The 12,923-nt window shown below is 43.1% G+C and overlaps 1 protein-coding gene and 1 long non-coding RNA gene across 3 annotated transcripts in view; one reads left to right on the top strand and one right to left on the bottom strand.

Annotated features, from left to right (window-relative positions):
• Nucleotides 1-12,923, bottom strand: part of LOC141106351 (matrix metalloproteinase-9-like) — an 81,228-nt gene that overhangs the window by 28,683 nt on the left and 39,622 nt on the right. For both annotated transcript variants that reach the window (XM_073597066.1, XM_073597067.1), the window contains exon 4: nt 8,891-9,055. In XM_073597066.1, coding sequence (XP_073453167.1) covers nt 8,891-9,055 — 165 coding nt within the window. The remainder of the gene's footprint in view (nt 1-8,890; nt 9,056-12,923) is intronic.
• The window catches only part of LOC141106353 (uncharacterized), a 110,177-nt gene that overhangs the window by 67,919 nt on the left and 29,335 nt on the right, over nt 1-12,923 (top strand). The gene's annotated exons all lie outside the window — the stretch shown is intronic.

Genomic DNA, 12,923 nt, shown 5'->3' with positions numbered 1-12,923 from the left:
ATTTTTATTGGGACTGCGACATTATGGCAGACACATCAGCCAATTTTGACACATTTTTGGGACCACTGGTATTAATACAGCGAAAAATGCTATAAAAATGCATTGATTACTGTAAAAATGTCACTGGCAGTGAAAGGGTTAACACTAGGGGGTGCTCAAGGGGTTAATGTGTTCCCTAGTGTGTGTTCTAACTGAAGGGGGGAGGAGACTGTGTAGGGGAGATGACAGATCGCTGTTCATACTCTGTATGAACAGACGATCTGTCTGTTCTCCCCTCAGAGAACTGGAAACTGTGGGTTTACACACACTAATCCCAGTTCTTCGTGTGTCAGCGGCGATCGCGGGATCCCGGAAGTGATCGTGACCGCCAGACACTCGCATCGACTCGGGGGGGGCAACATTACATAACGTCGTTTCGCCCAGCCGTGCCATTCTGCCGCAGTACAACTGCAGCGGCTGGTCGGCAAGTGGTTAAATTCTATTCTTTGTAGGACAATATCCAATATTGCCGAGAAAAGAGAGGAGGCAGGGGAAGAGCCAGTGGTGGCCCACCACCAGTGCCACGGACAGCTCAGCCCACACATATCCCCATGACAGCAGTGTTGAAAGCCACGCCGAGGAGACAACACATGAGGTAACTGTCCATCCGATATGTCTGCCTGTCTATCTCAATGTCTGTCTGTCTGTCTCTCTACCTACATGCCAATCTATATATTTTTTCTTTTACAGGAATCCAGCATCAGCCAACAACACGGGGAGGTGCATGGTCGTGGAGGTGTCTGTGGCCCTGGGCATGGGTGTAACCAGCGGCATAGGGTGGGCGGGTTCATTTCAGAGACAGAACAGGGTGCTTGCACTGCTGCAGGAAGTGCATTAGGAGAGGCGCAGCTTTGATGCTTTCCTTGACCCAAGCAACAAGCGTGCCTGTTTCTGCCGCCACATGAACAATATTCTGGAGGACATGTGGGGAGACCTGGAGATTCCGTGTATGAATCGATTGAACACCATCTGTTTGCAATGCAGACAGGCAAAATATAGTGGTGTGCCACCTCCACCTTCAATCGATCCATACACTGTTTCTTAGGATCCCCTAATGGTCCCCGGGACATCAGCAGTGCAAGCACCCCCCTCTCTATATCAGCCCCCTCCTCTCCGCTAGTCGCCACACATCATGCCCCAGACCCCATTATACCCCCCACACTCCTATGAAGAATGTGCACCGTCATCTGCCCATCCTTATATGCATGATCGCCAGCCCCATTCCTTCCCCTGTCCCCAATCCCCACATCCCCAAGGTGACCAGGCATCCCAGCACACATATCACCAGTTGTGATCTTATATACGATAAATAAAAATGTATTTGATTAATGAATTTCATCTGATTGTTTTCTTTTTTTTAGGATGCACAACAGCACTCATTTGCACTCTGCCTGAGACAAATGAATGCTAAGCCCAAATAGGGCTAGCATGTGTTTGCCTTGTGCAGAATGGAATGGACTCCTTTGTGCTCTGTCTGAGACAATTGCATGTTAAGCCCGAATAGGGCTAACATGCGTTTACCTCACGCAGAATGGATAGACTCGTGGAATCAAAGAAGAAACATGGACACAAAAAGAAGTAAGATAAATATGATAAATTTTATTAAACAAAAAAAACAAGACTGAAATCCGAGCTGATTTATTCAATATCGGCATTGTTTTTTAAATATGATCATCTTGCCATGACAGCTCTCCATCAGGTGATACAAAATATTGGGCAAATTGGATGCGGATTGTCATGAACCGTGCCGTTGACCGGAAGTCCATAAATTGAACACACTGTGTTGGGTTGCTGGGCTCCAGTTCCACATTGCTCCTCTCATTGTCCCTTAGAAAATTGTGAAGGACGCAGCATGCCAGGACCACCTTGATTGCATTCTCCACATCCAGTTGCATGGAGGACAGCAAAACCCTCCATTTGGCCGTCAAGACACCAAAGGCGCACTTGACCACAGAGAGTGCACGGCTGAGCCTATAATTAAAATTATTTTTCCATGGCTAAGACCATAGCCACTATATGGCCTCATAAGGTTTTCGGCCAATCCAAAAGCTTCATCCGCAACCATGACCAATGGCAAACTTGGTTCATCAGTGCAGGGTAGAGGCCTGCTGGCTGGTATGTTGAAGTGTCCCTCATGCAGATGACGTCCGAATGCAAACTCTGAATATGCGGAGGTCGGCTTGGCTGCCGTAAGCTCCCACATCCATGGCAAAGAATTTTAGATGGGCATCAGTCAAAGCCAGGAGGACCACAGAAAAATATTTTTTATAATTAAAAAAAGATGATCCGGAGTGGGGAGGATTCTTCACCCTGATGTGTTTCCCATCCAGGGCACTGATTCAATTAGGAAATTGTGTTTTTTCCCAGAATCCATCCACAACAGATTCCCAGATTTCTTCGGTGGGCTCCGGCATGACTGACTCGTGTAGCTCCTCTCAAATTGCCACACATGTTGACCTCGTTACTGCAGAGACCGTTGCGACACCAAGGAGGAAATAATGGTGAAGGGACACAAAACTTTGTCCTGTGGCAAGGAACCTAACAACAATTATAAAATATTTAATTAAAAACAGCAAACGAATACAACGCCCTACCCCTAAGCCTAACACTAACCACTAACCCCTATTCCCTAAACCCTACCCCTAATCCTAACCCCTATCCCTAAACCCCAGACCAAAACACCTATTGCCTAAACCCTACCCTTAACCCCTACCCACTATTCCCTAAACCCTACCCCTAACCCCAAACCCTACCTCCTAACCCCTAAACCCCACCCCTATTCTCTAAACCCTATACCCTAACCCCTACCCCCAAACCCTATCCCCTAATCCATATGTGTACTTATTTATAAAATATCACTTACCTCTGGTGACACATGGCAGTGTCCATCCTGGTCAATCTTGGCCGGAATCTCTCCAAGAGCTCATCGAAGAGCGTCACAGACATCCGGGTAAAGTTGTAAAATTTTTCCGGATGTATGCGTAGTTCTGCATACCTCTGGGTGAAGTAACCCACTGACAGCCGCTGGGATACAGGTGGATGCGTCCAGAAGCTACGTCGTCTGCTGCTTCTCTCCTCCTCCAACTGCCTTCTTCTACGAATCTTCCGCAAGATAATAAGCAGGATTGCTTCATCAATCTTCTGCACAACAGGATCCATTATGAATAAATCTGAAGAAAACGCAAAAACTCCACAAAAAATCCAACAAACTCACTGACTATCTCTCTCCTCTCTCTCTCTCTCCAACCAAAATGGCACCGTCACATGATATCGAACATTTTGTATTTATTTTCCTTGGCATTGTGGGTAATTTGGGAGTGGAAAATAGCAGAGGGATGTCTTTAAAAAAAAACGCGCCTTAGCGCTAACGCTCAAAGACGTCGCTAAACGCGCATTGACGCCAATGCAAAACGCTGATAAAATCGCGTTTTTAACGCTGCTTTTTTCCTGGCGTCTGTACTAGCTTTACAGCCTGTTTTTTAAAACGTCCTTGTGTATGAGGCCTTAATGTTACTATCCAATGATATTTTGTGCATTTAGGAATGTGTTGTTTTTTTTTAATGAATCTACTGAGCTGACCAGTACTAGTTCCTGAGGGAGTCATAGTTACATAGTAAGTCAGGTTGAAAAAATACACTAGTCCATCAAGTTTAACCTGCAGAGAAAAAAAACATATTAATAGAAAATCTCAAAATATACAATTCTATAACCACAGTTGATCCAGAAGTAGGCAAACAACAATGAAGCATGATCCCATGGAGAAAAAAAAATAATCCTTCCTGATCCCTTAACAGGTAATCATATATTCTCTAGATCAATTATCCTTGGTGTTACTACCTGTAAATATTAGTATCCAGTTATATTTTGTTTGTTTAGGAATACATCCAGCTCTTTTTAAAAACAATCTATTGAGCTGACCAGAACTGGTTCTTGAGAGGTCCATTTCACATCTCTTACTATGAAGAAGACTTTCTGTATGTGGAGGTTACATCTCTTTTCCTCCAACTGTAAAGAGTGCCCCTTTGTCCCCTGTAATGGCCTGAAAGTGAATAACTCTACACCAAGTTCACTATATGGACCACTTATGTATTTATATATGGTGATCATATCCCCCCCCCCCTTAATTGCCTCTTCTCAAGACAGAATAGGTTTAGCTTATCTTTCCTCATAGCTGAGTTCCTCCTTCCTTTCTCCAGTTCCCTGATATCCTTTTGGAGAACTGGTGCCCAAAACTGAACTGCATATTCCAGATGAGTTCTTACTAATGATTTGTACAGGGGCAAAATTATATCTCTCTCTCTGGAGTCCATACCTCTTTTAATACAACAAAAAAAATGTTTAGCTTTTAAAACTGTAGCTTGGCATTCTCCTTGCAGAATGTATGATATGTACATGTTCTTAGCCCCCAAGTGCATAACTTTACATTTATCAACAACCCCGTCATGTTGACCGTATGCAAATTTGCATTCATGGCATGAAGGGGGTAATACCGGAGTGATGCCAGCAGGCATCACTCCGATACCATTTTTTAGAGAGGACGGTCGGCTCTTTAGTGGTGACAACCGAAGCGGCTGAAAGCTGCTCGGCTGTTATCCTAAAGGAGCGGGAGGGGACATCGCCACCTCTCGCCGCTCTTCCCGGGCCTCCCGTCCCACCGGGAGACCCGACTCACCGGCTGGGACCCGAACAAAGCCGGATTAGACTCTGATCGGGTCTCCGATGTACAATCCCGGTTTACTTGGCTGCCAATGGCGACGATTTAAAAAAAAATGACAGTTTTCAGAATCGTCATTTTTGGCGATCTGAATACTTTTAAGTGCAAAGGAGGGATTTGGGGTCTTTTAGACCACCGATCCCTCCATTAAGAGTGTATTGTCACAAGGAATGTTTACATTCCTTGTGACAGCAATTAAAGTGATCAGATTTTTTTTTTTTAAACAGAGTGAGAGCAATAATTCTACCAAAAGACCCCCTCTGTAACCCTAACCTGGTAAACGTTAAAATTTTTTTAAAGCGTCGCCTATGAAGATTTTTAGGTACCGTCGTTTGTCGCCATTCCTAGAGTGTGTGCAATTTTAAAGCTTGACATGTTAGGTATCTATTTACTTGGCATAACATCATCCTCAGATTATACAAAAAAAAGGGCTAACTTTACTGTTTTTAGTTTATTTTTAATTTTTTTAATTTTTTTTTTTTCCTAAAAAAATGCGTTTGAAAGACCGCTACGCAAATACCGTGTGACATAAACTATTGCAACAATCACCATTTTATTCCCTAGGGTCTCTGCTAAAAAAATATATATAAATATATATATATTGTTTGGGGGTTATTTTCTAGCAAAAAATATGGATTTTAACTTGTAAGCAACAAATGTCAGGAATAGGCTTAGGCATGAAAGGGTTAAACGTAATTTGCCACATAGTTGCACAATTATGGGCACTTTCACACTGGGGCTTAGGGGGTGTCAGCAGTAAAGCGCCAATATTTTTACCGTAGTTTAAAACTAGTGGCTGGTTAAAGGGTTAAAAGCGCCTATACAGGCGCTTCGGCTGGGCTGCCCATTGTTTTTAATGGGCAGAGGCACTGCAAAGATGCTACTTGCAGGACCTTTTTTAACGTCCCGCAAGCGCACCGATCCAGTGTAAAAGCCCTTGGGCTTTCACACTGGAGTGACAGGAGAGGCGCTTTGCAGTCGCTATTTTTAGCGCTATAGCGCCTGTAAAGTGCCTTGGTGTTAAAGTATATAAAAAACCTGTAAAACCATGCGCTTACTCCAAAGAAATTATATATGTAAGCAGCTACCACATCAAATAGAAAATTTGCTATAGATCATATAAAACCAAGTGTAGCGCTAATACGTGAGAAAGAATTGTACAATAACACATACAATAATAAAAAATATAAACTTGTGGAAAATGGTGTTTTGTATACTAATGAAAGTTCAAAAAAAGTCAATCATATTATAGACCCTTAGGGTCACCAAACGTGATGACGAGATGCAAAATGGCAATATAGTCCAAAACTAGATATACAGGTGCAGTAAACATAGATATTGCAATGGTGATGAACTCCAAGGCATATAATCGTGGAAATTTTTAAATGTAATCCAATATGTGCTGATAGATACTTGTGCAGAACCACCACCCGAATGACTGGAGGCTTACCGGAAAGTTGGGACCCACAGAGCGTACGCTATATGGGTCAAACAGGCTTAAGTTGCTCACTGGCAATGGAGGTAGGATACCCAGAGCTGGTAGATGGTGAGGTCGTAGCGTTGCTATCCCAAAGCAGTCTTCTCCATACAGAAGCTCAGACATCAACGGACATAACCCACCGAACGTGTAGTAACAGATCCACCGCTCACGAGTACGTGAGCGGTGGATCTGTTACTACACGTTCGGTGGGTTATGTCCGTTGATGTCTGAGCTTCTGTATGGAGAAGACTGCTTTGGGATAGCAACGCTACGACCTCACCATCTACCATGTCCGTTGATGTCTGAGCTTCCGTATGGAGAAGACTGCTTTGGGATAGCAACGCTACGACCTCACCATCTACCAGCCCTGGATATCCTACCTCCATTGCCAGTGAGCAACTTAAGCCTGTTTGACCCATATAGCATACGCTCTGTGGGTCCCAACTTTCCGGTAAGCCTCCAGTCATTCGGGTGGTGGTTCTGCACAAGTATCTATCAGCACATATTGCATTACATTTAAAAATTTCCACGATTATATGCCTTGGAGTTCATCACCATTGCAATATCTATGTTTACTGCACCTGTATATCTAGTTTTGGACTATATTGCCATTTTGCATCTCGTCATCACGTTTGGTGACCCTAAGGGTCTATAATATGATTGACTTTTTTTGAACTTTCATTAGTATACAAAACACCATTTTCCACAAGTTTATATTTTTTATTATTGTATGTGTTATTGTACAATTCTTTCTCACGTATTAGCGCTACACTTGGTTTTATACTTGGTGTTAAAGTAGCCTAAACAGTGCAGTGAAGTCGGCTTGTAAATTGGAGACATCCTGTAAGGAAATACAGCATCTCACAAAAGTGAGTACACCCCTCACATTTTTGTAAATATTTTATTCTATCTTTTCATGTGACAACACTGAAGAAATGACACTTTGCTACAATGTAAAGTAGTGAGTGTACAGCTTGTATAAGAGTGTAAATTTGCTGTCCCCTCAAAATAACTCAACACACAGCCATTAATGTCTAAACCACTGGTAACAAAAGTGAGTACACCTCTAAGTGAAAATGTCCAAATTGAGCCCAAAGTGTCAATATTTTGTGTGGCCACCATTATTTTCCAGCACTGCCTTAACCCTCTTGGGCATGGTGTTCACCAGAGCTTCACAGGTTGCCACTGGAGTCCTCTTCCACTCCTCCATGAAGACATCACGGAGCTGGTGGATGTTAAGAGACCTTGCGCTCCTCCACCTTCCATTTGAGGATGCCCCACGGATGCTCAATAGGGTTTAGGTCTGGAGACATGCTTGGCCGGTTTATCACCCTTACCCTCAGCTTCTTTGGCAAGGCAGTGGTCGTCTTGGAGGTGTGTTTGGGGTCGTTATCATGTTAGAATACTGTCATGCAGCCCAGTCTCTGAAGGGAGGGGATTATGCTTTGCTTCAGTATGACACAGTACATGTTGGGATTCATGGTTCCCTCAATGAACTATATCTCACCAGTGCCGGCAGCGCTCATGCAGCCCCAGACTATGACACTCCCACCACCATGCTTGCCTGTAGACAAGACACACTTGTCTTTGTACTCCTCACCTGGTTCCTGCCACACACGCTCGACACAATCTGAACCAAATAAGTTTATCTTAGTCCCATCAGACCACAGGACATGGTTCCAGTAATCCATGTCCTTAGTCCGCTTGTCTTCAGCAAAATGTTTGCGGCCTTTCTTGTGCATCATCTTTAAAAGAGGCTTCCTTCTGGGATGACAGCCATGCAGACCAATTTGATGCAGTGTGCGGTGTATGGTCTGAGCACTGACAGGCTGACCCTCCACCCACCCACCCCTTCAACCTCTGCAGCAATGCGAACAGCACTCATAGTCTATTTCCCAAAGACAACCTCTGGATATGACGCTGAGCATGTTCACTCAACCTCTTTGGTCAACCATGGCGAGGCCTGTTCTGAGTGAAACCTGTCCTGGTAAACCGCTGTATGGTCTTGGTAACCGTGCTGCAGCTCAGTTTCAGGGTCTTGGAAATCTTCTTATAGAATAGGCCATCTTTATGTAGAGCAACAATTCTTTTTTTCAGCTCCTCAGAGAGTTCTTTGCCATGAGGTGCCATGTTGAACTTCCAGTTACCAGTATGAGAGAGTGAGAGCGATAACACCAACTTTAACACACCTGCTCCTCATTCACACCTGAGACCTTGTAACACTAACAAGGTCACATGACACCGGGGAGGGAAAATGGCTAATTGGGCCCAATTTGGACATTTTCACTGAGGGGTGTACTCACTTTTGTTGCCAGCGGTTTAGACATTAATAGTTGTGTGTTGAGTTATTTTGAGGGGACAGCAAATTTATACTGTTATACAAGCTGTACACTCACTACTTTACATTGTAGCAAAGTGTAATTTCTTCAGTGTTGTCACATGAAAAGATATAATAAAATATTTACAAAAATGTGAGGGGTGTACTCACTTTTGTGAGATACTGTAATTTCAATGCATAGCTTGGTGTCATCTGCAAACAATGGAATGGTACTTTTAATTCCAAACTCTGTATCATTAGTAAATATATAAAAAGTAAGGGTCCCAACACTGAACCTTGGGGTACACCACTAATAACTTTAGACCATTCAGAGTTTTACCTTGTCCTTCACAGAAGATCCATTGCCGATCCTTGTCATAGTTTGGGGTGGTTGAGCACCATAGCTGCCCATCATTTCTTCCTTCTTTAGTGCAGAAATCATATGATTTGGAGAGGAATATAAAGGGTAAATGACACTGTGCAGTTACAGGGTTTCCTTCCCCACCTTTAAACAAAAACATGGAGAAACTATGATCTTTATAGATGACAATCAAACAATTTAGATTTGTATGCTGAGCCTAGAAATGTCAAGGGGCTGAGTTCACTTTTGAGATTCAAAAACCCTGTCACATGTGCACTCCATGGCCACTTTTACCCCCTTCCTGACCAGAGCACTTTTTGCGATTCTGCACTGCGTCACTTTAACTGACAATTGCGCGGTCGTGCCACGTTGCACCCAAACAAAATTGACGTCCTTTTTTTTTCATAAATAGAGCTTTCTTTTGGTGATATTTGATCACCTCTGTGGTTTTTATTTTCTGCGCTATAAACAAAAAAAGAGTGACAATTTTGAAAAAAATGCATTTCTTTTTACTTTTTGCTATAATAAATATCCTCCAAAAATATATAAAAAAAACTATTTTTTTCCTCAGTTTAGGGCGATATATATTCTTCTACATTGTACATTCTACATTCTATATTGATTGGTTTGCGCAAAAGTTATAGCGTCTACAAAATAGGGGATAGTTTTATGGCATTTTTATTATTCTTTTTTTTTTTACTAGTAATGGCGGCGATCTGCAATTTTTATCGGGACTGCGACATTATGTAAAACGTGTAGAGGAAATGCCGCTCCCTAAGCCTCCATGCTTAATAGAATACTCCTGCCCCACTGCAAACTTCTGGGTGCTGGCTATGCACAAGTCTATGGAAGTAGGAAAGTCCTGGACTGCCGCACTCCATGGAAAAACATCTGTATTGTAAAAATTGAATAAAATCCCAAAATACAGACAAAAACAGACAGTGGACTCAACGGGAATCAAATGGCTAACGCGTTTCACATCAGATGAAGCTTACTCATAGCTAAACAAAGCGATGAGTAAGCATCCCGTTGAGTCCACTGTCTGTTTTTGTCTGTATTTTGGGATTTTATTCAATTTTTACAATACAGATGTTTTTTCATGGAGTGCGGCAGTACAGGACTTTCCTGCTTCCATAGACTGCAACATTATGGCGGACACGTCGGACAATTTTGACACATTTTTGGGACCATTGGCATTTATACAGCGATCAGTGCTATAAAAATGCATTGATTACTGTAAAAATGTCACTGACAGGGAATGGGTTAACACTAGGGAGCGATCAAGGGGTTAATTGTGTTCCCTAGTGTGTTTTCTAACTGAAGGGGGGAGGGGGCTGTGTAGGGGGGATGACAGATCGCTGTTCGTACTCTGTATGAACACACGATCTGTCTGTTCTCCCCTCATAGAACCGGAAACTGTGTGTTTACACACACAGATCCCGGTTCTCGTTGAGCCCCGAGCGATCGCGGGAGCCTGGCGGTGATCGCGACCGCCGGGCACTCGCATCAGCTCCGTGGGCGAGCAAGGGCCAAATCAGGAAGCAATGTAACGTGACGGCGATTGACGCAGCCAAGCCATGTTGCCGCAGTACAACTGCGGCGGCTGGTCAGCAAGTGGTTAAAACCCATCCATGAACAAAGATTTCCCTCTACCCTATCAATCCCTCCCACCCCTTCTAACCCATTCAGCACTTATTAAAAAATAAAATGAGATACTTCCAACACTTAGGTCCAATGTCAATGCCGCATAATGGGATACATAGTTTGTCACAATGGTTACAATACATGGGGCTGGTAAGACACTCCACTCCTCCACTAAGATATGTAAGAGAGCTGAACTGAAAAGAAAGTGGGAAAGGCGTGGATAGGAGCAAAGTAAAGGAACATTGAAAATGGAATGGGTTGGAAGGGGAGCAAGAGCTGAGTTCAGGAGAGCAGGGGTGAAAGATTGTGTGGATCTGATACATTGTAACATATCTAAAATTATGTACCAAGATAGATATATTTTGTGAAAGGGTCATTAAACCCAGACTATGAAACACTCTCATTACATGCTATATAATAGAGTGTGCATTCTCACAGCGCCACTAAAGCATTCATTTTGTGTAGAGTGAAATATACCTGGTTGATCCTCCCTTCAGCTGTCCCTCCCATCTTCTCTGTGTCCCCACTGACGCCTGAGATTGTGCAGATCAGCTGCTCTCATCTAATGAGCATGCTCTAGTTTTAGTTCCTTTCTAAGCTGTTTATTTCCTCTTTTTTTTTTTTATCTGTGCCGCCCACATGACTTCAGAGTCACACATGTTGGCGTATACACAGTGGTAAATAACACTCCTTTCCTCCTTCTCTATGTTCTTCTATTGCTAACACTATGGGGGGCAGGATATAGTATGCTGCTGATCACATTCACTAAGATACTTACAAAAAAGCTTAGTATTAATATAAATCAGCATTAAATATATCAAATGTGCAGTGCCTTGAAAAACTATTCACACCCTTTGATTTTGCTCCACATTTTATCATGTTACAACCAAAAACTTAAATGTATTTTATTGGGATTTTATGTGATAGACCAACACAAAGTCGCATAATTATGAAGTGGAAAAAAAATGATAATTGGTTTTCAAATATCTGAAAAGTGTGGCGTGCGTTTGTGTTCGGACCCCTTTACTCCGATACCCCTAACTAAAATTTAGTGGAACCAATTGTCTTCAGAGGTCACCTAATTAGTAAATAAAGTACACCTGTAATTTAATCTCAGTATAAATACAGCTGTTATATGTGGCGGAAAACTAACACTGCACATGAACCTGACCACACCATCCCCATCATGAAACATAGCGGTGGCAGCATCATGTTGTGGAGATGTTTTTCTTCAGCAGGGACTGGGAAACTGGTCAGAGTTGATGGGAAGATGGATGGAGCCAAATACAGGGCAATCTTAGAAGAAAACCTGTTATGCCGCGTACACACGGCCGGACTTCCCGACAGAAAAAGTTAGATGGGAGCTTTCGGTTGGACATTCCGACCGTGTGTATGCCCCATCAGACTTTTTCTATCGGCATTTCTGACGGACTCAGATATAGAACATGTTCTAAATCTTTCCGCCGGAAATGCCAATGGAGTTTAGCCCGTTGGCAAGTCCAGCCATGTGTACGCGGCATTAGAGTCTGCAAAAGACTTGAGACTGGAACGGAGGTTCACCTTCCAGCAAGACAACGACCGTAAACATACAGCCAGAGAGCTACAATGGAATGGTTTCGATCAAAACATATTCATGTGTTAGAATGGCCTAGTCAAAGTCCAGACCTAAATTAAATTGAGAATCTGTGGCAAGACTTGAAAATTGCTATTCACAGATGCTTTCCATCCAATCTGACAGAGCTTGAGCTATTTTGCAAAGAAGAATGGGCAGATATGTCACTCTCTAGATGTGCAAAGCTGGTAGAGACATCCCCAGACTTACATAGTTACCTACATGGTGGGTGAGGTTGAAAAAAGACACAACCCCATCAAGTCCAACCTATGTGTGTGATTGTATGTCAGTATTACATTGTACATCCCTGTATGTTGTGGTCATTCCAGTGCTTATCTAATAGTTTTTTGAAACTATCGATGTCCCCCACTAAAACCACTGCCTGTGGAAGGGAATTCCACATCCTTGTCGCTCTTACAGTAAAGAACCCTCTATGCAGTTTAAGGTTAAACCTCTTTTCTTCTAATTTTAATGAGTGGCCACGTGTCTTATTAAACTCCCTTCCGCGAAAAAGTTTTATCCCTATTGTGGGGTCACCGGTATTTGTAAATTGAAATCATATCGGGGGCGTGGCTTGGCTAGCAACCGAGATGGATGCGCACTAGAGGAGCTCCGCGAACGACACAGCCTAAAGCAGGTCACCCTCACTTGCACATACCTGACAATGGGAAAATCGAACCTCCAAACACCCCACTCCAGGTCCCGACGCAACACCGGCGCTTCCTCAGCTGTCCGGAGCATATCGGAGCTACTAAA

The sequence above is a fragment of the Aquarana catesbeiana genome, linkage group LG08, assembly GCF_042186555.1.
Source record: "Aquarana catesbeiana isolate 2022-GZ linkage group LG08, ASM4218655v1, whole genome shotgun sequence".
Taxonomy (NCBI): Eukaryota; Metazoa; Chordata; class Amphibia; order Anura; family Ranidae; genus Aquarana; species Aquarana catesbeiana.
The sequence above is the reverse complement of the archived record's forward strand: the minus strand, read 5'-3'. Positions and strand labels throughout refer to the sequence as shown.